At 41.7% G+C, this 25,707-nt stretch overlaps 2 protein-coding genes across 2 annotated transcripts in view; one reads left to right on the forward strand and one right to left on the reverse strand.

Moving 5' to 3' along the window:
* Positions 1 to 3,304: 3,304 nt before the first annotated feature.
* LOC139301241 (secretory carrier-associated membrane protein 1-like) lies at positions 3,305 to 12,705 on the forward strand. Its single transcript, XM_070924580.1, has 9 exons — positions 3,305 to 3,361; positions 7,289 to 7,366; positions 8,212 to 8,319; positions 8,856 to 8,967; positions 9,577 to 9,705; positions 11,266 to 11,425; positions 11,519 to 11,620; positions 12,344 to 12,461; positions 12,556 to 12,705. The coding sequence occupies exons 1-9, from the start codon at positions 3,305 to 3,307 to the stop codon at positions 12,703 to 12,705; spliced, it is 1,014 nt and encodes a 337-aa protein (XP_070780681.1).
* A 6,574-nt stretch (positions 12,706 to 19,279) lies between these two features.
* Positions 19,280 to 25,707, reverse strand: part of lhfpl2a (LHFPL tetraspan subfamily member 2a) — a 36,428-nt gene continuing 30,000 nt past the window's right edge. The window contains exon 3 of the mRNA XM_070924892.1: positions 19,280 to 20,473. Coding sequence (XP_070780993.1) covers positions 20,217 to 20,473 — 257 coding nt within the window. The 3' untranslated portion in view covers positions 19,280 to 20,216. The remainder of the gene's footprint in view (positions 20,474 to 25,707) is intronic.

Below are 25,707 nucleotides of genomic sequence, written 5' to 3' on the forward strand. Positions count from 1 at the left end.
ACCTGTGTATGATAATAAAACACAGTGAATCACATTGGCCCAGCATAAAACAGGTGGTTTACTCATTATATTCAAACCTGCCACACGTTTCAAGTTCTATGTATTCAAAGTCAAATTGCTTTTCAATATAAAAGCCTGTAAGACAAATCTCTATGATGAAACATATGACACATGTAAATAAACCACCTGGTTGAGATCCAGATCCACGACAATAGTCTGTGCATTTCACTGCAGTAGTCAATACAGTATTAACTGTATGCTGAAGATTAAACATATACTAAAGTTACTGCTTTAAAAGGAACTTGTTTAAGGTACACTCATCAGAAGTTGTGTATTAATAAGCACAGATTGAAAGATTGTTACCAGGTCTTTGCTTACGGGGTAGAAGCTAGATAAAAGACAGCTGTAAAGACAAGCTGCAGTTCTCTCATTCTTTGTATTTGACTACAGTATGATAAGGCATGCAGTGGACAGACCATCCACCTGCAGGCTGAGCTCTATATAATCATTTCCATATGGTATGTGCATGTTGGCTGATTCTATGCTGGTTTAATACATACAAGCATAATGAGATGATGAAATAAGGTGGAGAAGGGTTTTAGTAATAGGCTGTTTTCAATATGTTTAGCGTCCAAATGTAATTTAGAAGAAAGAGCATGCTACACCTTCTTTAAGTAGTAAGAGGAGCAAGTAGTTGGCAGCATCTGCTCAACACCTTTATTTTCCAAAATCACCCAGGACACATGTTGATACCAAGTCTGAACAGGGCCGTAGAGACACTTTCTGTCTGCTTATACTGTTGAGAAATGTGGAGGCCATTCAGTCTGAAGCCTACGTGTCATTTCTGCTAACTCTCTGCAGAAAATCCAGACTGTAAACATTTTATGAAGCACTCTCTGCCATGACTGAAGACTCACTGCAAATTCTATATGAATGTATGAATGCATGAAGTTTTATGTTATTGTGTCATGCATGCAGCTATGAGCAGCTCACATGAGTTTACGAAACACCATAAATTCATATAAGCCAGATCCAAAGTGTACACATCTTCAAACAATACTATGAAAAAAGTCAACTTCCACAATCAAATCTTCACACCTTCATTGTCTCCAACAGAATTCATGAATCACTGGCAGAAACATTCACTGTAATACTGAGGAAATCAGCGTAAATACTAATCAATATTCCAGTTTTTGATCAGCTGCACACCATATAATATTTCAGACTTTTGTCAAGTCATTTCTTGGAGAATTGACTCTGAACTTTTTTTCACTGTCCAATTCACCCAAATCACACAGTTCACACATCCTGTTTTAACCTGCCAACGTCAATGAAGCTACAGGTCTTCAGCTTCATGACAACAAGATAAACATGTATGCTTCTGTCTGTAACTTTATACTCTCTGCTGCAGCTGTCTAAACCTGCTCTCCTTTGTAAATAGCGGCTTTACCTCAACGGGCAAACGACGATACACAATGATTAAATAAAGCAAAGCTATAGGTATCAAAAACGCCCCAAAGTGTCATCTAATCAAGGACTATTTTGGTAGTTAACAGTGGCATGACAAACGGCTAACACCCTGTCGCCATCACTGCCTAGCTTGTTGATAGTGCAGAATCTTTTCCAGTCAGCTACACTGGAAGTTAGCCACATAAAGTTCACCATAACCGTCTAACTTCACCACAAAAGGGCAGCGTTGATAGCAGACGAGACACATGCTAAGCTAGCTTACTTTTTGAAGTCGGTGCTGAAAAGTCCGAAGGCAGCTCCGGTGCTGGCGGAGGTCGGGGTGCTCTCCTGACCCGCTTCCACGGCAGCCTCCGCTCCTCCTTGGTCATTGTACAAGGCGATTGTCGACATGGCTCAGCGTTTAAACAAGTGCCCGAAAAGTGAATTTATTTTGCGCTCCTCCTCCAGACTTACAAACTGCTCATAAACTTAAGGATATGTTATTGTAGCGCACCGTGTAAAGTTCCGGCAGAGCCAAACTTCTCCGAGATTTCACCCAACTTTTTTTTTACACGCAGTAGCGGAAGTGTGAGCTGGACAAGTTGGTGTCACATGACAGGGCTTCAGCTGCACACGGCACATAGATCTGGAATAGTTAGAAAAAAACTGTTTGTGAATTCTTAATGACGTCACGTTTAGAATGTCCAGGTCTATGGTGGAAACGCCCCGAGCCCTTGTGTTGCCATGGTAACAACAGCACCATAGTGCCAATCGGAGAGGAAGAAAAAAAATCGTAAACGTGAAACGTTTTATTTTACGGAAAATAAAATTAATCAACGTAAATTGTTAGGTCGATTAAAAGACCAAATGTCAGTGGTGGTACTCAGTAGCCCACTCAAGTCCTTTACTTAAGTAAAAGTACTAATTTACCCTTTTACAAGTAAAAGTACTAATGGCAGAAATATGGCAACCTATTATATATTTTATCATTAGATTAACATTACTCATTTATCAATGCAAAAGCAGGATTTCCCTGTTGGAGTTGTTGAGGTGGAGCATATTTTTGACTATTTTGTATAGGAAAGCAACGTGTGATTATTATATATTTTGGATTAATGCTGATTATTTTTCTATTTAATCGATTGATTGATTGTTTGGTTTGTAAAAATTATGAAAATAGTGGAAAAATGCCGTCACAATTACCCAGAGCCCAAACTGACACCTTCACAATGTTTTGTTTGTTTTGTCCAACCAACAGTCCAAACGCCAAAATTTTAAATTATTAAAATTATAAGAAGGAAAAGCAGCAAATCCTCACTTTTTTTTTTAAACATGAAAATCGTTTCAGTTGTACTTGTAACTTGTGCATACTGTTGGGTACTTAAATTCGTAACAAAGCATCATGATTTAGTATGTTTTGTATGCTTGTATCTTAATTTGTAAAGTAAACTTACAAAAGTACCTCAAAGTACAATACTTGACTAAATGTATTTAGTTACATCCCACCACTGGGTTGTGGTACTGGAACAATAATATAACTTTGACACTTGAGTGTAATTGTAAGAGATTTCTTATGACATACATGTCACTTTTCCTCTTTTTCCATATCTAGGAAGTGACGTTTCTTTACTTCCGTCTCGTTGTATCGCACGTGACCCGCTGTTGGCGACCAATCCGCCACATCGATAGTATCTCTGGACACAGTCAACACTTGACTTCTCCGACCGTGTCATCTCCTGCGTCTACCCCACAGCGAGTCGTTTGTTTCGAAGTAGCTAGCCTCTAACTTTGATTATAATTATTAGTTTTGTGAGACACATTTAACGGAAACGACTTAAGTCATCCTCTTAGGAGAATGTCAGATTTCGACAGCAACCCGTTCGCGGACCCGGAGCTCAGCAACCCGTTTCAGGTACCGTTAGCTAGCTACGTTAGCCACATTAGCGTTAGCTTCTGCATTATTCCGCATTAATAACAGGCTGACGCATTAATAACTACTCACGCACTGGTTGTTCAGTGTTAAGCAGCTGTGATAAAGCTATTTGAGTTTAGTAATAATAATGGCAGCTTGTAAAAGACGTTAATTCGCTTGTTGGTAGGCTTTAGTCAGAGTCTGTCACTTAATAGTGGTACACTTTGCCCAACTGGTTTGACATAACGTGAAGGTACCAGGCAGTGTGTGTGTGTGTGTGTGTGTGTGTGTGTGTGTGTGTGTGTCAGCTGGCTTGATGTCTTGTGTTAGCCTTCCTGGTGGTACAGCAGGTGTGAGCTGTGATTCACACAGCAGCAGGTTGGGTGTGTGGTGTTTTATTGATACCCTGTTTTTCACCTCTCAGTTTTAGCTTTCCACCTGTCTCACCCTCTTCCCTTTATTCACCTGTAAGGGGAACATGTCCATATTTGTTTGTTTTTTTAGGTAGAATAACTAAATTACGGTTCTTCTAATGTTGTTCCTGTTTTAATGTTTGATTTCCCTGCCTGACTAAGTTCTGTAATAGATTGGTCATTAAATGGGGTTTTCAGTGTACTCAATGAACTCTATATAGCAAACCACAGATGATAATAGTAACTCAACTTGAGGACATAGGTATATTTTGAATGGGCTATTAAAACAGTGAGTGACTCCTAAGAACTCTCCAAAACAGAGAAGTGAGTGAGAGCAGAACATACAGCGTGGTTGTGGTTGAATATGAATTCATTGTCATGCCTTCATTATGCTGTTGGCCTTGTGCTAACAATGTCATGTCATGGTGAGAGCATGCATTTGATCATGTGCTCTTCAGCCCTTCAGTGTCTGCCTCCCTCCGCAATGTAGTTTCCCTCTCTATCTCTTCATATCAGGTGTGTTAAAAATGGGCACTAGGGCAGCAACTAATTAGCATTTTCATAAGCGCTGAAAAGATTAGGCGATTCATTGATTAGTCAAGCAACAGAAAATTAATCTGCAAATATTTTGGTAATTATTTATTGGCTAAATAATAAAATGCCATAAATTTCCTGCTTCCAGCTACTCAAATGGGAATATTTGCTGGTTTTATTCTACGTCCATGATATTCAGCCTAAATTAATATCTTTTAATTTTGCACAGTTGGTCCAACAAAATAAGCAATTAACATTTTTCATCTTGGGATCTGGGAAATTATTATGCATTTTCCACAAGAGGCCAGGCTGATATATTGGAGATATATGAGTATCAGTGTATAAGTCAGCCAATAAATGACTAGAAATTGAAGTTCATAAATGTCACAGATGTGTTTTCACACAGTGTCATCATTCTATAGTTTGTCCACTAGAAAGTAGTGACAAGTTTATTTTTGTAAAATGTCCGGCCCGGTACATTTCTTTGGGCACTGTCAAAAAAGACACATTTAAGGGAGACTTATCTAATGTTTTTTATTTATGTTATGGGTTGATGATTTGTCGGCCTTATTTTCATTATGGATTAACATATTGATTATATATCAGGAAAAACCGCATGGTCTGTAACGTGTCGAAAATAATAGTGCAGCTTTTATGATGAATCAATTAATCAATCGAAAGAAAGTTAGTTGACAACAATTTTGATGGGTTTTTTTGATCTTACGAGATCAAATGTTTGATAAAGATTGTCTAGATCACCAAACAGAACAAAGCATTCATTTTAGAAAGTTATACAAGGAAAAGCAAACCTGACCAAAATGATTGCACCCATTTTAGAGGCTGTAATGTATCGCAGGAACTTAAAAAGTCATTCCACCTTCTTGCTCACTCGGTGTGTGACGGTGAAAGATGCTGAAGGCACAGTTTGACCATACAGACGCATGAAAAGTGAATTATTCATGGAGCCACATTAACATACAGACATGACTAGTGAACCCCTGCTGTCCTGCCACCTTTCTGTCATTTTTTTTTTCTTTTCGCCTGAGGAGAAATGGAGCCTTGTTCCCTTCTCTGAGCTATCTTCAATAGTTCATGAAATCATATGGTGCCGTCATGGCGACATGTGGTGCTTGGATCCCCTCTGGCGCCTTTCCGGCTAAATTTCATCACTCCCAGTCATGCATCAGATTGATTATTCTGTTTTGGCCTATTTCTCTCGGATGTAGGCTAATTAGGCTCCCATGTCAGTTAATAAAACCCTCTATAAGGAAGCATACACATCACAGTGTATCCTCTTAGTCATTTAGTAAAATGCGAAACTGGTTTTCATTTTGCTGCTGACCCAGCAGTGTGTTACATATTGCAGCTTCACCTTTAAATCCAGTACAGTAGGCAAAATGTTGAAGTCTTGGATAAAGTGTCACCAGCTGCCCATGCAGCACAATGTCTGTTTTATTTTAAGCTACATCAGGACCACGGCACACACTCATGCACGCTCGTGCCTCGTTAGGTGACAGGAAAATCCATAACCATGAAATTAGTTTTCACACAACAGGTGGACCATGCATGGCGATCATTTGAGATGTTTTAGCTTTTCTTGTGAACTATAGATTTTAACATGTACAACTTAACGCTTGGTGAATATGCATGTGTTTGTTTGGCTGTGCAATAGGGCAACATTAATCTTTAAACGCCACATACCCTGAAATATTTATGACCCTGGTCTGATGACAAGTGTGTGTGTGTGTGTGTGTGTGTGTGTGTGTGTGTGTGTGTTAGTGGAAGAGATGCTCACAGAAATTTAAGAGTCAGAGAGACAGCGGAGAGGACTGCACTGAGACTGGATGAGGATAGCACTGCAGGAATACGCAGATTGGATGTTAATCTTGAGCAGCAGTTTGAATGAGAGTGTGTGACTGACAGCAGCTGATGGTAAGCTCATTTTAAAAAGTAACGTGTGATAACGTATCTAGAGCTGCAACGATTACTCGATTAATCCGTTATTGTTCGATCGAAAGAAAATTAGTTGCCAACTGTTTTGATCATTTTCCGTTGACCGTTTCGGTCAATGTTTGGTGGTTCCAGCGTCTTGAATGTGAGGATTTGTTGCTTTTCTTTGTTGTTTATGACAGTAAATGAAGAGTCTTGGGGTTTTGTTTGGACAAAAGAAGCAATTTTAAGGCATCACTTTGGGTTCTGGGAATTGTGATGAGCATTTTTCACATTTTATAGACTAAAAGATTAATCGATAATGAAAATAATCGTTAGTTGCAGCCCTAAATGTAGCTTAACGTAAACTTGATGTCTGCAGGAGCAGGACTTTTACGTGAAAATAGAAGCAGAAGATACTAAACTATGTGCTTTTAAAGTTTGTGGTAGCTATAGTTGAGTAAACGCCGTAAGTTGTTAACATACAGTGTCTTAACAATGTGCTTTTTCTGAATGCTTTAGTTGTCACTCTGTGTGTCATTCACAAACCCGTTGTGAACAAGGTTGTTTGGATTTGCTTGTCTTGCAAATCAAGAATGTGCTTAAAAGGATCAGAAAGTGCTTTAACAGTTCTTGTGCCTACAGCAGCACACTAGAAAAACACAAAGTCTCTCTTTTTTATTTCTGTCTTCAGCAGCCAGAAGTATCCCCACCCCCCACCCCCCTCCTGAAACGCATGGATTGGCTATTTATAGACGTCTTCCCGTGAAAATTATCGGAATCATCCCGTCTTTGCCAGTATTGTATTATAGGCCTGTTGCATTTTGAATAAAGAGGGCTGTTTGGCGTTGATCTGACAGAATAATGGAGGGTTTTTTGCGCTCACATGAGCCGCTTTACTCTCACTGTAGAGATTTCCGCTGCTGGTAAAAAAAAAAAAAAAGACTGTGGTATTCTCACACACACAACTAGTCATACCACACCTTTTTATGATAAGCTTCTCTTCTACAGTTTCTGTTTGGCTTGTTGAAAGTGCTCTCGTGTTTCTCAGGATCCATCAGTGACACAAGTAAGACAGGCGGCTCCTCCGGGGTTAGAGGAGTACAATCCCTTCACAGATGCCAAACCAGTGAGTACTTTTACAGTTAATTCATTACATTACAGGATTTTAGTTCTAGTTATCTCTGACTTTCACCAGACGCGATAGCCATGAGAATATAATCGTCACTTTTAATTGAATATCGTGTCCCAGGTTATTAAAACAAACAGTTTATTATTTAACTCTCTCGTAAATGAAGATTCACTTATCTCATAATTATTAAGACTACATGATTCAAACTTTATATTCTAGCTGCACAGATCTCAACGGAAGCAATCGCGCAGTTCCATAAGATAAAAATATAACAGCATTGATTCGAGTCAGGGGACAGGAAAGAAGAAAAATAATGGTCTGCTACGACATTTCAATTTAAACTTTTATTCATGTAAAGTATTGTTTAGTTTGACTTCCTCAGGCCTTTAAAAAGTCATTCAAATGAATTGATCTGAGAGGTTTATTGGCGAAAACAGTACGTGTACTTACTAGCTTCTCAGAGCTTTCAGCGAGTTTTGTCACAGGTTACGAAGGCTATTCTCTGTCCAGACATTAATGAACATTAACAGGCCTTTTCATTTTTTTTCTCAGTTCCATACGTTTTGATTAAAGGTAGTATTGTTCATATATAGAAACACTCTTTTAACACGTACGTGGCTTTCCTTTTTTATACCATGCAGCTTTAATCAATTGCTTTCATGCTTGGACTTGAATAAAAATCCTCAACTAACCTTAACTGTTTGATTTTAATGTAAGAAGAAGAAGCAAACTGCGCAGTTACGACTAAACTTCCTCATTTTGTAGCTTTTCTGACATTAAACCAGACTGTTTGTGTACTATAATGATTTCAGGCTATAAATGCACATATGTTTCCTCCGTAGACGCCTGCAGGTATGGCACCCAAGACTGCGGCGCCCACCTTCAACACACAGCCCGCCATCATGAAACCCACAGAGGAGCCTCCGGCCTACTCGCAGCCTCAGGCACAGGTATTACTGACCACAGCTGGACCTCATACAGCCGCAAACACTCTCTTATGTCCTGTAGCTTTATGCTCTTTGGTTCCATGAAAGAATGGCAGGTTTAGCAGACACGTCTTAACACCGTCACCATGCTGATGTTACCGCGCGTAGGTGTAGGTGGCAGAGATTCTCACAGCGCACTGAAGGCAGAAAATACATGAAAATGCTGAATTTGTGGACAGAAAAGTGGCGCCGCGGGGGGTTGTTTCTATCTGAGGCTGGGCTTTCTAGCTGAGGGAGACACAGAGTCAGAGAGAAATCCAGGCAGCCACAGGAAATAACTTGTGATGGTGCTTCTCATTTGTAGGCAGGCTCCTGGGAACATGTTGTTGTGATGTCTCGCCTCCTGCTGGTGCTGCCCCTGTAGAGAATTGGATTTCTTCCAAAAGTAGACACGGAGAATTCCTATTGAGCTGAAACAAACACACTCCTGTACTTTCACCAGTATGCTGGCATCTGTTATATATGTGTGTGTGTGTGTGTGTGTGTGTGTGTGTGTGTAGGAGCAGCCGCGAGGAGCTGCTGAGCTGTTGAGGAGGCAGGAGGAGCTGGAGAGGAAGGCTGCAGAGCTGGACCGCCGGGAGAGAGAGATGCAGTCGCTCAGTGCTTCAGGAGGTCAGACGCCAACATACAACATCAGATCATCACATCAGTAACATCACAACTGAAAATGATGCTGTTTCTAAATCCAGACAGGCTCAAAATCACCTTTTCCAACAGCAGGTCCAGCGCTGCTTTTTCTGCTGTTGGAAACAGAGCGTCACGTTTTCCTCTGACTTCGCGCACTTGACGCAAACGACTTTATCACTTTAATTTAAAGGAATAATTCGACCTGTCGAGAGTTAGATGAGAAGATCAACACCACTCTCACCGTGTAGTAGCTTAGCTTAGCATAAAGACTGGAAGCAGTGGGAAACAGCTAGCCTGGCTCTGTAGCAGCATGTAAATGTTACTAATTGACACATGATACAGAAATGTAAAAATGTGAAATTTAGAGGCGTACAGAGCCAGGCTAGCTGTTTCCCTCTACTCCCAGTCTTAATGCTAAGCTAAGCTAATTGCCTCTAGGCTCTAGCTTCATATGTAGTGTAGAGTTTATTTAAAGGTGTTTTTCAGTGACTACGTTATTACTACTACTCATCACAAGAGTCCAGGAAATCAGAGACTGCAGTCACATTTCTTTAAAATCTTCACAGTAACTCACAATATTGTCTTGTGTTTCAGGCAGGAAAAACAACTGGCCTCCCCTCCCAGAGAACCTCCCTGTGGGTCCCTGTTTCTACCACGACATTACGGTGGACATCCCTGTAGAGTTTCAGAAGACAGTCAAGATTATGTATTACCTCTGGATGTGTGAGTTGCTTTTTATCGTCGCTTTGTTTTATGTTTCTTATGTTGACCGCTAATATTTAGCATGTCTGCTGTTAGTCCAAGGGCAGTGAATTAGCCCTCAGATGAAGTGACTGAAGAGTCAAACAGAACAAAGATTTACCCAAAATAATCTGAAGGATTACGATGTCAAGTCTTGCATATTGGTTAAAAACATACTAGAGGATTTCATACTCACAAAATTGGAAAAGCAAATTGTGTTTGCTTAAACAGAATCTCACATTTATCCTTCAAATCAGTTTGAGGTGCTTTTATATTACTGCGTAAAATACTACTTTTCAATTGTAAAGTAACAATATATGGACGTTATTTTGCTTGTGCCGTTCAAATCAAGTAGACCAGAAGGAGGGAAACCACCTAAAAGTTTTCTGCTGTGTACTCGGCCTCTCGGCCCTCGAGGTTGTTGGGAACTGATGCCAAACTCTGTGTTACGACTCCAAGGCAAGCTTGTTTTTAATGACTGGTAGTTTATATAATTGATCATTCTGAGTGTTTTTCTTGGGTGTACACACCGACCAGTCGGCATGTTCATACGCGCTGCATCCATCCAAACGTTATGGGCCTTTGCTGCCAAAATAAAACTCATAGACTCATAGGGAATGAAAAGATGTGTCTTTAATTGGACTTAATGCAATAATGGCCTTGTTCAAGATGATATTATAGTGTCACAGTTTAAAGTGTAGAAATAAAGCTGCTCGTGGTCTGAAGACGTATATCTTGATTTTTAATTAAGAATCTGAAACAAGACGCGTTAATGCAGTCAGATTTTGGCACCAAACTGTGTTCTCACGTGTTCTCTTCAAAGAGATACTGGATTTGTTTTACCAATGAATCCCCACCCGACCGCCCTGAATAAGATCAGTAGCTCAGTCCTAATGGTCCTAAAGTGGCATTCAGTGGCCACATGCTGAGGGCACGTGGTGCAGTCATGTGGCCCGATGAAGTGACTCGGTCAGATGATTGCTGGAAGGTCGGTTTAGATGCAGACTTCAGAAGCCCCTCCCTCCTTCTCTTTGGAGTTTGAAACGGTAAAAGCAAATCATTTCATACTTCCTGTTGAAGTATAAACTCCCAACAACCTGGATTTTTCTTTCCCAGCTCAAGCAGAAAGGATTGTGAGCACACATCAGCACCACCCCCGCTCAGTTCTGGTGTGTCAACCAGCAGGCGAATGTCATATTTCACACTGGGATGTAAAAGCCCCCTCAGCACTACAGCCTCTTGTTGCTGTATATGTACCTTTAACCATGCAGTCCCTGTTAGGACCCAGAGAACAAATGGTAATAATGAATTATTAAATGTCCTGCACTGCGTTACATGTTGAAATATTAAGCGTCTGTGTTTCCTCTGCTTCCGTCCTGAACTGGATTAGGCAGGACACTGGACACTGCTGCACCAGCCAGCCTTCTTTCCAGGCTCGGACATATACGGTGACACCCCAAGGCTGCCACGCTGTCCCACTTTCACTAAAAGCTCCATCCAGACACTCACTGTACGTCTTTTGTCCCTCTTTCTGCTCTTCAGTTCATAGTGGGACGCTGCTTGCTAACATGGTGGGCTGCCTGGCCTGGTTCTGTGTGGACACACTACGCGGGGTGGACTTTGGCTTGTCCATCCTCTGGTTCTTGCTCTTCACGCCGTGTTCTTTCGTCTGCTGGTACAGACCACTTTACGGAGCGTTCAGGTGAACAACACAAACGTATTTACCTTGGATGTGTAGAATAAAACACTCTGTGTTGTTCATATCCTTGTTTTTTTTTTTTGTCTCTTTCTGCAGGAGTGACAGCTCGTTCCGCTTCTTCGTTTTCTTCTTCGTGTACATCTGTCAGTTCGGCATCTACGTAGTCCAGTGTATCGGCCTCACTGGTTGGGGCGCCAGGTGAGAAAACCCCTGCTACCCCTAGAGAAGAACTCAGTGTCACGGATTATAGCGATGTGTGTTTTAAGAGCTGCAACGATTTAGTTGTTTGACAGAAAATGAATCCTGCTTCTTAAATGTGAATATTTGCTGCTTTTCCTTGTCTAAACATGATCTATCTTTGGGTTTTGACTGTTAGTTGGACAAAACAAGACATTTGAAGACATTGTGGGCTGTAAGAAATCGTAAAGATTAGCTTTTTATGTTTTATGTGCCAAACGATAAATCGAGAAAATGATATTGGCAGATTGGTAGCTGCGGCTCTGATGTGTTTATGACAAAAATGTGGAGTTTAAAAAAGTGATGTGAGCACCTTCAGTACTGTGGTTGACTCAGTCAGACACAAAGCAGGAGTTACTCACACAAAATGTAAACTGATAATGCTCCAAAACCAACAATGTGTTAGTCCGCCTCTTAGTATTTTCTCTCTTTCCTACCCTGAAAAAGGGCCACAAATATTTATACTTTTAAATCTTCTTTTAATTTATTTTTTGGGAACTGTAGTTTTTAGCAAACGTTACTCAAACAGGAGTTAATTATGCATTTGTAAGGGACTATTTTCAGCAGTGAGTGGAATACACATTTGATGCACTATTGAGTATTTAGTAAAACAAACTACCGCGCTCATGTTCATTGTTGACAAAAAGAAAAATATGATTCTTTTAATGACTTTCTCGTCGGTAGCGGGTGGATCTCAGCTTTGACCGGCCTGAATCGGAGCATCCCAGTGGGCATCATAATGATCCTCATCGCTGCTCTCTTTACCTCACTGGCTGTCATGTCCCTCATCATGTTCAAAAAGGTAGACACACGACAAACCTTTTTGTAGTTTTAGTAGCCGCCATTAAAGTCTGCTCGGTTGTAATTCATTTCCTCTCCCCTTTCACCCTCATCAGGTCCATGCGATGTACCGTACCACCGGTGCCAGCTTCGAGAGGGCCCAGCAGGAGTTTGCCACGGGCGTCATGTCCAACAAGACGGTCCAGACGGCCGCTGCTAATGCCGCCTCCAGGGCTGCACAGGGAACCTTCAAGGAGCAGATCTGATCGGCCTAGATCTCATCTCTCCGTCCAACCCTCAACCCGCTTCTTCTCCTCCTCTGCTCAACACCCAGCTTCCACTCGAGCCAGCAGCCCTGTTTGAACACACGGAGGGCCCCCCCCCCCCCCCCCCCCCCCCCACAGCCTTCTGACAATATGTGAGGGCACCGCGGTCGGCCATCCCAGTCACCCATGATCTGGAAACAACCACGGGGAACATTCAACCAGGATTCAACCAGGATTCAACCAGGATTCAACCAGGATTCAACCAGGATTCAAACAGGATTCAAACAGGGCCACGGCTCCACCTGCCCCGGCAACATTGTGCACTCTCATCACAGACTCTGAGACCCCTCACCTGCGCTGCACTCCTACTGTACCACTCAACCAGCGTGCTCTACTGTATTTTCCCTGTGTGAGTTTGTGTGTGTGTGTGTGTGTGTGTGGGTGGCCAGCTAAATGAATGTTTGTGTGCCTCTTTAAATGGCCCGTCTGTCCTCTGTAGACAGATTCTAATGTAGCTCAACCAAGTCTGGCTTTCTAAAGTTACCTGGGCGTTTCCCACCATCGACCGTGCGCCGCAGCGTCATCAGCCTCGTGTGTGTCTGGGCCTTTCTTTGATTTATCGACCTAATCACTACTTCCTGTTTTTAAATTAATGTATTATTGGACAAATGGAAGTCATCTAGTACTCTCTAGTCGTTGGTTAATGCACATGCTGCAGCATTCTCTGCTTTGTTTTGCTGTTTTCCACGAGTACATAACTTAACACTGCTGCCCCCCGGTGGAGGGACTTTGTATTGTTGAAGATGAATGCTGTGCATTCCAGTTCACTGCCTTGCCTTCTGCTTTCTGCTTTCATTTGAATTTGGTTTTAGAAAATGTGTAGTTCCTTAAAGTGGTGCATCACCCAAAATCTTATTTAAGTATCAAACACTCGCCCCTGTAGACTGCAGGACTAGTGATGTATAATAATATATTCAAATTGACTGGAAAAGAGGAGCAAAGATATTTAATTTACAGTGTTGTATTGCTCTAGGGATGGCAAGGTGTGTCGGTCCACCGCTTTGATCCAGACTGAAATATCAACAAATATTGGATTGATTGCCATGAAATTTAGTACAGACTTTGTGGATTTTCTGACTTTTCATGTAGCGCCATCATCAGGTCCTAATTTCAATTTGTCCGATACTTTGGTTTATGACCAAATATCTGCAAAGCTAATCAGCCCATCAGCCTCAGCTAAACTGAAGTGGTGAACATGGTAGACATTAAAGCTGCTTAGGAATAGCATTGTTAGCATTGTCACTGTAACATTAGCATGGTGCAGCCTCACAGAGCAGCTAGCATCACTGTGGAGTCTTAGCCGGTCGACCAATCGTTTAAGCTCTAGTTCTGCGGACCGTCGTCCTCATTGAAACCTCCTTGGAGAAGCAGACGATGCTGCAAAAGTTGTATGACAAGTTTCTTTTTGTTCTTCGTCTTCTTCGTATCGCTGTTGGAATCTGTTAAATCTGTAAATTCAAATTCTTAACAGTCGCTCGCCTACAAGCAGTGTTTGATATCAGTGTTTTGATTTTGGGTGAACTCTTTAAAGTTTGCTTTCAGGTGTTTATTTGCTTGAAGTCTTTTGCCTATAATGATCAACATATCCATGAAATTATGCCAAGTTGCACTTTAAATCTCGTCATTAGATTCTTTGTCTGGAAGGATATTTATGATAACGGCCTCACGCCTTCCTGCTCATACAGAATTCATACATGTTACATAACACCAGCTGAGTTCAGCGTAGTTTTCACATGAAGTCTACCTTTTTCGTCTCATTTCCTCAGAAAGAAATTAATTCATGAGATCCACTATTCTGTATATACAGCTGCATGTTTATACAGGTGTTTGAAGAGGAAAGTGTAACTCGTCTCCAGCTTTTCTTGTGTACCGGAGACTTACCTCAGTTTTACTCAGGATGTACTCTTCGCTTGCATGACGAGGTTAAAAAATTATATGAGATTGTAGGAAATTAAGACACCGACTGGCCGCCCCCTTTTGTTTTTAAATATATGTGCTGTAAATCAATATATTGCAATAAAAATGACTTTAAAAAAAAAAAAAGATGAGAAAAATGGCCAGTAATGTTCTGATAATTGCTCACGAATTCATAATTTGACAATTGTGGATTGACGATCACTGAACTCCAGCAAGAACCACAATCAAATGCATCAAATCTGAACCTGCTTGTGTCTTTTTCTAAATACTGTGTGACCTCGTGTTGCTTCGGTGGGAGCTGCCAAGAGGTTTTCCTCGGTTTTCGAATGTGTCTGATATCTCCGTCTGTTGTGTCTCATGTTTAAGCCAGTTAAGCCTTTTGTATATGTGTGTCGCGTAGGAGTGTAAATAGAGGGAATTGGGCCTTTAAGTCTTAATCTGTGTGCAGGGCAGAGTCTGTCTGTGAGTCTGGGATCCCTCTTGACTTCCTGGATTTTTTTTTTCCTTTTTAAATCTGTTCAAGCTTCCTGCAACATGCCTTGTTTTGCTCTCCGCTCTCTTCTCCTTTTTTAAATTTTTAATTTCACACTGGCTTAATCTGGACCAGTTCATGTGTATTTCTAAGTACATTTATGTACAAAGCAACATGAGATTATTCCTTAAAAAGAATCAGACTGAGTGGCAATTTTTTTCTGTTATTTTTGACTTGCTTAAAAAAAAAACAAAAAAAAACAACCCAAACATGATAAATGTGAGAAAGGCGTTAGACTGCAATGCAACGTGAACTGTGTGATGTACTGTAGATGGACTGTGGCTTTACGCTGTGCTTCATAATCAACATGGTTTGTGGTAGAAAACACTGAGAATCTCTAACAATAAAGTTTTAATGAAATTATTAAGGAGAAAAAAAAAAACGTAGGAAGGGATGTTTGTATATTTTGTACGATTTACAAACGGTCGGCTAATTTCGCTGTAATTTTAAATGCACTCTGGTTTCACCTTCAGTCGCATGTTGAGTAGTTTGAGTTTTGTATATTTATTGTATTAACACTGAATAAAATTCTTCTTCTGTATGTGTTTCATGTGCGTATATTTGTACTGCACAAGACGAGGCTGTGTGCTCACTGTGTAGTAAAAGTGAGCTTGCACCGGCAGCTGATAACCAGATGAGGTCAGTAGTCATCGAAGAACATGAGATCAACTGTGAAGGATCAACCGTAAAAGCAATTCCTGCATGTTGAAGTGTAACTCACATGGTGTAACATCATGCACACAACATCCTTTCATTGTCACACTAACAGTATACTTATTATGTATACTTATTATTATTATTTCAGGTGATTTTAACACAACAACAGAACAACCTTGAAGGACTATAGGCGTCGTTGCTCGCTGCTATGATGACTGTTCTACTTTCACTAACTTGCTTCTAGACTCGCACATAAACTCAATATGATGCAATAACCATGAAAAACTCACACTGATTGGTTGGAGCAGTACCAGCGGTATTGCTGTTATTACTAAAAGTAGTAATAATATCAATAATAGTACAAGTCTTTTTTTGTCTATATAATGGAGTCCTATAAAATCCTTATTAAAATAATTAGAATAATGTAGCATTAAGTGGTACAGTATTCTGTCTTATTTAAAAATGTTTAAAACAAATTGATTTCGTAGTGGGAACTGGAAATCATCTTAGCAAATAAATAACTAACCAACCTTCGCCCAGTGCCTCCTGATAATTTACTAATACATAACTAATAAATAACTCTTTCTCTTGACTTGTCTTCTTTGTCTCGTTCATGTGTTCACTTACGTTTTCGTCACTTTGCATCTCCGTTTAAAGGATCGTGTTTAAAATAAAGTTAAGAAAAGGAAAAGGGGCACCGGCAAACCTTTTCACTTTTCATTCTAAGACTTTTATGGCTCAGTAACAGACAAAAGGTCTCGTCAAGGTTTAGATATTGTTTTTCAGGACTATTTGTCGCAGCAGTGTCAATAACGGACCCGTTCAAGAAGCGATATAAAATAACCTCCGAACACGATTAACTGATTCAAAGGGGACAGAAAGTTCCTAGTTGGGGACATTTTTTCAGTTGTAGAAAGTTTAGACGTCTTTAACTCTGAGATTTATGGCTGATTGTTGCACAGAGCAACATTATCATTAACGTGGAGTTGTGTTTCTGGTCTCCTGATGAATTTAAGTCCAATATTCACTCTTCTTTCAACTCTATTTTAGAAAAAATATCTGGCTCTTTAGCTGCTGAATGCTCGGCTAAATGTTCACCAGCTAGCCGCTAACTTTGTGTGCTGTTTTGTTAGCTGGGCAGTTAGCGTACAGCGGGGTTGATCAGAGCATTTCTGCTGTAAACAGCTGCTTGATGAGGTCAGACTGAACCAACACAGTAAAGAAAGTGGGTTGTAAAACCAAAACAATGAGCTGAAAGTCACTAAAATGCTGAACTGAAGCAGGTGATAATTTTCTGTCTGTCACTACGAGCGACACCCTTCACATTGCAAATAGTCATTTGGTCCATTGTTAATATGAAAATATTGATTAGTGCAGCTTTAACGTTGAATTTTAAAGGTCACATTTAACAATCTTGTATATAAACTACTGCTACACTGACCTCTGATCAGCTCAGACTTTTGTCTTATTTTTAGATAATAATGTTTCACCGTACACCATGTGTTACTGTTAGTTTACACTGGTGGAAGAAGTACTCAGATCTTTTACTTGAGTAAAAGTAGAAATACAACAAAGAAAAAATACTGTTATAAGTAAAAGTCCTGCCTTGAAAGTCTGAAACTACACAAGTATTAGCAGCAAATTGTACTTAAAGCATCAAAAACAGAAAGTATTCGTTCAAAATGGCTCCATTCAAAGTGTTGTTCTGAATGTTGTAAATGTAGAGCTAATAATAAAATAAGTATCAGTGAATATTTTATAAACTGATCACATGTTTGATCTAACTACAGCTGTCAGATATAAGTAGCTGAGTAAAAAACTACAGTACTTCCCTCCAAAACGTAGTGGAGTAGAAGTATAAAGAAGCATAAGATTGAAGTGCTCAAGTGAAGTACCTCAAATTGGAACTTAAGTACAGTATTTGAGTAAAAGCACTTAGTTGCCACTGTTCACCATGAGAGAATAAATGCATCCGTCCTCTACCAGGTGTAAAAGGCTCGTCTCCTCGTCCTCTTTGACTCTTTTCTAAGAAAAAGGAAAATGAAAGAGACTAAACGCCTCTGGCTCTGAAACAGGCCTCAGTTTCTGCTGCACTCTTCAGATTGCAGGACTTGTCATGTGCCTAATCTGGAAGTCATCAAGCTGCTGTGTTTAGTTTGAGTGCACTGGTGGAGGAAGGGAGCCACGAGGTTCTGAGCCAGAGGTTTCTCTGTAGTCCACATGGAGGGGAGGAACATCTGGGGAGGGACTCACAAACACAAGCAGGTAGAAGGCACAAGTAGAAGCATTTTGTAGCTGATGGTTGTTCATTTGAACGCGGCTATAATTGATATTTCTTTAATAATAACAATGTGACACTGTCGTAGTAGCGACAGACGCAGTTAAGCATTTCGCAGCTACAGAGCCAGATATTTCCCTCAGGAGTCGGTGGAGACCAAAAACAGAGCTAACAGGGAGAGAATACTGGACTCACACTCATCAGGTGGACAGAAAAATGACTAGTAGAAGTAGAAGTCCTGCATTCAAGAGTCAGCAAAAAGTACTTAAAGTATCAAAAGTAAGTGGAGCTAGTTTTAACTACTTTACATACAGCTAGGTGGTTTGGTCCACTGGTTCCCAACCTAGGGGTCGGGCCCCTCCAAAGACTCACAAGATAAATGTGAGGGGTCCTGAGATGATTAATGGGAGAGGGAGGAAGAAAACACACCACTGTTACTTCACCTCGTACGTTTGTCTCTTGTATAGTTTCTAGTTTTACTTCTACTCTTATTGTAGTTTTATATACCTTTTTATTTTGTTCATCTTATTGATCTTATCAAGGACAAGGAGACAGAAACCAAACAGACTGGTTTAATTTCTAACAGTGTGCTGCATTTCATCGGCTCACGAATCTTAACTTGTAAAGTAACTAAAGCTGTCAAATAAATGTGCAGTGAAAAGTACATTTCCCTCTGAAATGTGGTGCAGTAGAAGTATAAACTCAGAAAGTGGAAATACTCAAGTAAAGTACACATACCTTGGTACAAGTACAGTACTTGAGTAAATGTACTTTGGCTGAATATCACACACACACACACACACACACACACACACACACACACACACACACACACACACACACACACACACACACACACACACACACACACACACACACACACACACACACACACACACACACACACACAGAGAGTTCAGTTCTGCATCAGTGGAAAAACTGATCACCCGCTGGCTAGAAAACGTACCCACCCCCACCTCAGGGGCCAAACCGAGGTCTCAGCACCAAGCTGGCTGCTCCACCTCCCTCCTCCCTCCTCCTTCCTCCCTCCTCCTCCTCCTCCTCCTCCTCCTCTTCCCCACAGTGAGACTTTCACTAGATAAAAAAACTAAAACCAAACTTTTTTTTGTTTTCCCCCCCTTCTCTTTATTCGTTTGGCAGAAACAAATGGGAATCGATAGGACACTATCTACGACTCGACAGCCTCCCTGAAACCAGACTAATAACAGCAATACTTCATTTGTGCGTCCTCGCCGTTCAGTCCAGGTCTTTGTGCACAGACTACAGGATGTCTGCTGAGCGAGGACCAGACACGGACCCTTCACAGGTCGTCTTTCAGCTCCGGCTAGGATTAAAGCTCACTTCATGTCAGGATTTTTGCTTAACAGAGGACAAACAAAATGCACCACGGCGCTTCCTTTGCTTGTCCTCGTGCAGTCTGTGTGATTAATCATTTCCACCGATACATTTCAAGGGTCTGCAAACACATTAATCATTCAAATAACAGTACATTCTGTAAGCTTTAGAGGACACCCACTCTGATCCTGGGAGTAGTTTATTCTGACTGAGTAGTGGTTCCCTTGTTGAGTTAAAACTCACACGTGGCAAATAGTTAACAGATCCAGGTTCGCTGGTCGTGGTCTGGTGGCAAAAGCACCAGTGTTTTAAGGCAAGAGAGACATCATCAAACCCAGCCTGGATCAAGCTGACCATCAAAACTATGTACAAAATATATATAATCACACGTATTTACAGAACATGCGGCGACAGACGAGGCCTCTCTGGGCGTCCACATGTTTGACATGAATACAATAACAGACACAGCACCTCTAGTGGCAGAAAGACAGAGACACACACTGAGAAAAAAACTTGGCACTTGTAGATTTCTCCCACATAAACACAAAACAGAGACACAGTTTTAGTGGTAAACAATGCAGGGGCCTCCATTTCACAGGCCAGCCTCACGGGAACCGGCAGAAGGACAGGCGCTGATTGTTATTGGCCCGTCTCTGCCTCCTCCTTCTTCTTCTTCTTCTCTTTTCCCCACAGGACTAAAGTCTCCGGGCCTCAGAGGAGGCAGATCAGGCTTTTCCCCTCCTCGATCTCCTCCTGAACCTTGTCGCTGGAGGTGGCGATCTCGGCCTGCGCGGAGAAGACGGCGCAGATGAAGGTGAGCACGGTGCCGCCCATGGCCGTGTAGAAGGCCCAGCCCATGGAGCAGAGCCCGGCCCGGTATGGAGCCGCGTCGGGGCCGCAGTACAGCTGGACCTTGTCTGAACCCCAGCCAGCGGGGTACAACATCAGACCCAGGATCAGAAACAAACCTGCGAGGAGGGAAACATAGAGAGAAGGAGCTTTAGCTGATGGAGGTTTATTGAAATATAAAATACACGGCAGCCTCTCGGGACTGTTGTGGTTATTACACCCAAAAATATGACCCTGGAAACAGTAGTTAGACAAAGAAAACATTACTTAATATCCACTTGCTGACTTTTTCCAATCATGGACCTTGAGTTACAAGTTTTTGTCAAACATACTGGTGATTTTAAAAAGGTACCATGGGGAGTTTTTCACCACTAATTTGTAGCGCTGCCCTCTAAATGTCAATGATTCAAATCATCAGTCGAGAAGCCGCCTCACTGCAGCAGCTGTACAACTGGTTATACGCTGAAAACGTGCCGTTAAAATAAAAAGGTTATAATCTATAACCTGCTGAACTTCTCAATGAAATTCAGTCTAGTTTTAACTGACGGCTAGATGTCTTTTCTGGGTTGTCCTGTTGTCAGCTGCTCCAACAGCGAACTCCATGAAATCAACTTTACTTCTCCTAAATCTATTCTATTAAACAATGCATTTCTTCTGATTATAAGGAATCACAGCGTTTTGATTGTAAGCTCGAAGGTAAGCCAAATTCAGTAGGAGCAATCCTCTGGAGACCGTGAATATTCACACCTCATTGTACTGCAATCTTGCCAGTAATTTAAGGGAGATCTTGCTCTGAACCAAAGTGTCAGAGTGAACCGACTAACCCCATCTTTAGGCAAAAACCCAACCAACAACTGTTAATGATGACTGCAGCAAACGATCTTTGCTACCGCCATCATTCTCTGGTACGAAAACATTTCCTGCCAAAATAAAAGTGCCATCGCTGCATTCAAAGCATCCCATCAGGACCGGAGAAAAAAAAATAAAATGTTGACACCAGGCAGAAACGATTTCCTGACGTCTGTCTGAAACGTGACCGAAGACAATCACAGTGAGACCTCCAGTACGGGGACTGCCGAGGCAGGAAAGAGAAACCTAAACCCGAATCTTTGACACACACATGTCTGTCAGGTCAGGTCACAACAGAGAGACGAGAACAACAGGAAAAGGTAGCTGAAGGGCTTTCCCGCCTGCCCCAGTCACTCGCTGACCCTCCGGCGTCCTGCGTCTCAGTGGAAGGATGGGGTCACTTCCTGTCTTAGCGTGACCCACTTCTACTCCCACCGCCGACTTCAACACCTCAACACTGACCCTGACGCAGTCTATATTATGCACTAACCCTAAACCTGCGGTGGGAGCGGATCAATCAGCTGGCCGGACAAGGGGGGCCTGCCACCAATTAAAAAAGCTCCAGAGGAAACATTTACAAATAACACAATTACAGATAATAAATGAACCAAACAGGGAATGAGAATTTCAGTGTGTGTTTTCACCTGTCTCACTGCTCTGTGGAGGTGAAACTGTCTCTCTCTCTCTGCTTCCTCTCTTTCTCCTCCTGCTCTCTCGCTCTTAAAGAGCCCAATATCGTATTAAACAAGGAAATGAAAACTAGGTCATAAATTCTTTCCACATGTTGCTGCACTGCCCTGACGTCCAGACCGGCTCCAGTGATGGATTGAAGGTATGGTTTTAATTCCCAACCCCACCCCTCCCTAAGACCCCCCCTCCACACACGCTCATTCCCACCCCCCCCCCCCCTCTCTACAAGCTGGACCTTCTAACCTAATATCCCACGGCACTCCACCCTTCCAGCCCCGCTATTCCCTCTGAGCTGGATCTCGTCTCTGTTAACTTCCAAACTGTCAATTCTCCACCATCAATCCATTTCTGATAACCGCCTCCCTGCCACCAACTCCCCCCCCAACCTCTTCTCCCACAGCCCCCACCCTGTAATACAGCACAGCAGGACGGCACTCTGCTCCAAGAAATCTGGCCACCCTTCTTCTTTCCAGGAAAAAATAAGTAGTGCATCGACTATGATGTTAAAAGAAGGAAAAGCAGCAAATGTTTGGCATTTTTGCATGAAAAATTACTTTTTGCCGCTCTAATTTTACTTAAATGTTTTTCTTAAATTTGACTTTAGCACCTTTGAGGGTAGAGCGGTCGTACAAATGAAATTGTTTTATTAGAGAGGCGTGGATTCCACTTTATGGTCAGTTTGTGGTGCTGTTGTATTGTTTTGCATTATACTAGCAGGTGTTTCTGATAGTTAATAGATAATTCTGGAAGTCCAGTATCAGTATTAGCTAAGTGTACCTAATAAACTGGCAACTGAGAGCATGTAATGTTGAAATCAGTCAGTCAGTGTGCGCCTGTTAGCATGGTTAGCATGTAGCCTCACAGAGTCGCATTTCTACTCATATGCAATGTATTATTTGTTCTTAATGCTGCGTTTACTGACTTTTTGGCCACTTGGGGGTAAACACAGCACTGACACGCCGTCACCTTATGTTGTTCTGGCAAACATGTTAGCAAAGTTACCTATTAACACATCCAAAATATACAAAGCCACTTTAGCTGGCTAAATCCTAAATGCTCCACCACGTTCATCAGAGCTTATTGGTGTTAGATTAACATGTTTCATGACCTGAAAGACGCTAAAATGTTCCTTTCACACACACCGTTCACATCAAACATCGTCATTTGATGCATTGTTACTGTAAAAAATATTGATTATAGCAGCTTTAATGCAGGAAACAGTTGGACTCCTAAACGTCAGACCTCCAAGCGGACCACAACTTGTACAGTAACTATGTCAGGTCGACCATATAAGGAAACATATAAAGTAATACTGTATCTCTGCGTTCCTTCATGATAATTCATGATAATTATAATAATAATAATGCTTTATTGGTTGTAAAAAGCTAACCATTGTAAAATTACTGATATATGAATGTAAATGCTGCGGTGTAAAAATAACAGCCACCGCTCCAGTGTAAACACAGATATCCAGTAAAAGCTATTAAATGCACGGGAATCTTCTTTACTCTGATATCTCAGAATCATCATCACTCAGTCATGACGCTTAAATTCCTTTTTGAGTCGTTGCTTTGTTTCCCTCACTTCCAGCCTGGAGCTGAGTCATGGTCAACGGTTAAACCTGCGACGAGGCTCTGTGACTCACGGCTGGAGGGAAAGTTTATGGTCGGCCATAAAAGCATTCAAAACCGAACGCGCAGGAATTGGAGACAGCTTTACGGGCCGGTTTGTTTGCCGTCTTGTCTCTAATCCTTTTCTGCTGGAGTTCGACATGAGTGACGATGAGTGAGGAAGGCGTTTCAATAAATGTACAGAGAATTCACTTACAGGTAGTCTGTAAGGGCGCCTGCAGGATACAAAGTGTACCCGACGGACCCTTAACAGAAGGCTGTCTGTTTTAGCCATTCGATTACGTAAAGTAAAGGGAATGGGTTTACCTTCAGCTGAAATCTTTAAACCACCCGAGACATCAGAAAGTGTGTCATAGGGGACAAAAGAGTCAGTAAAGTTAAAAGTACAAGTGACATCAGTATGTGAAGATTAGGTTAATGGGCTTTGGAGTCACTCCAGCGCAATGACGTGACCATCTCTGGCAACGGCATCGCAATCTTCCCATCTGAGGTCAATCACTTCCCCAAACATCTGCCGCCTGGCTCCAGTTTTCTCATTACCGGAGGGTCGGCACGAGTAGTGGAAATAGTGATTAGTAAGAGTCAGGTCGGTGTGGTGGATGTCAGTGAGAGCGGTATCACTCACAGGCCTCGTGAAAAGACCCTCATGCACTCTGACGGATTGATTGATGTTGGAAAAAGGACAAAGGAGCTTCGGCAGAGACACTGTTAGATGTCAGACAGGCGGTGTGCTGGCTCTTATCTCTTCCTGCGGTTGAAATGAGTAAAGGGTTATCGCCAGGAACGAAGGAAACCCTCCCGCCTCCTCAGCTGTTTGAAGCTCCTCTCGCCCCCTTTCCTCTTCCCCATCCTCATCCTCTCCACAATGAGGAGACTCAGCAGTGCACTTCCCCACTTTCATTACCTTAGCCATGTGTCCCGGACCCCCAGTCCTTTATATAGATAAGGTAAATTGAGGGCTTTTGGGTTATGTAACACCATCTCTGGAGGCTGTGTTGAGCAGAATCCATTTCTACACTTGCAACTTGACAACTGACCGTTAGCTAAACAGTGATAGCTTAGCAATCATAAGTAGGTATTTCTCTCCAGTAAGAACTATACTAACTGTACTTGAAACACAAGAGATACGCTGTAATGACGGGCTGCCGACATTAGCTTGCCCAGCTAACTAGCTTTACAACCTACTGTAGTAAATGATCGAAGGCCAGCGAGCAAATCATTATCTAACTACATCAATACAGGTTACTAAAAGGCCCCGTCAGGACCGGAACATCCGCTGTGTGGGAGCCAAGACGCTACCACACCAGAGTTTAAGCTAACATTAGCAACCCAGAGTCACAGCAAAGTGTCAAAACCAATCAAACCACCCTCAGAAACGTCCTCCTGCAGCATAAATCACTTCTCGACTGTTCAATATGTTCACATAACTCCGTTTCTCCACGACTAGCTAAATGCAACACGTTTGTGTCACACTATCACCTCCTCATAGCTCAGAAGCTAAAAAAAAAAAAAAAAAGTAGCATATTTAGTGGTGTTTTGGCAAAACAGCAATTGTTCGTAGCATTGTAACAGCTGGATACAGATGCTGTCTTCTGTGCAGGAGCCATTCAAGCCTGCAGGATTTGATATATTTTAAAATTCAAACACATACGAACAACACTAACTGGGAGTGGCTGATTTGTGATGTGATATTCTGTCACAGTACATGTAACTTTATATTGCGATATTGACATACAGTACTGTGATATAGTACATTTTCTGGAAAATCAGTTGAGAAATGTATAAAATAACCAACAAGGAATGTAGTTAACTTCTGACAAATAATGGTGCTTCATATAAACGGTACTTTAAATAAACATACGTAAAAAGAATACAAGTGCTCATTGCTTTAATACAGCATTAAAGGGGCTGTTATATCGCTCAACCCTACAGCTATAGTCGTAACAGAGTATAGACAATAACATCTGTGGTGTCCAACACTAACATTCACATTAAGCTATTTCAGGCTTATTGAGTAGAGCGAGCCTTCAAGCAGTCATTCATGATTCACAGGATTTAAACGCTCTCTCAGGTCAGCGGGCCTGCACAGAGCTGAGTTTACAGCTCGGCACGTCCTTCACCAACACGCCCACCGTTTTCTGTTTGGGCCTGCACCAAATAAACAACTGTGGGGGAGGACAGCC

This window comes from Enoplosus armatus, chromosome 18 (genome assembly GCF_043641665.1).
Source record: "Enoplosus armatus isolate fEnoArm2 chromosome 18, fEnoArm2.hap1, whole genome shotgun sequence".
NCBI lineage: Eukaryota > Metazoa > Chordata > Actinopteri > Centrarchiformes > Enoplosidae > Enoplosus > Enoplosus armatus.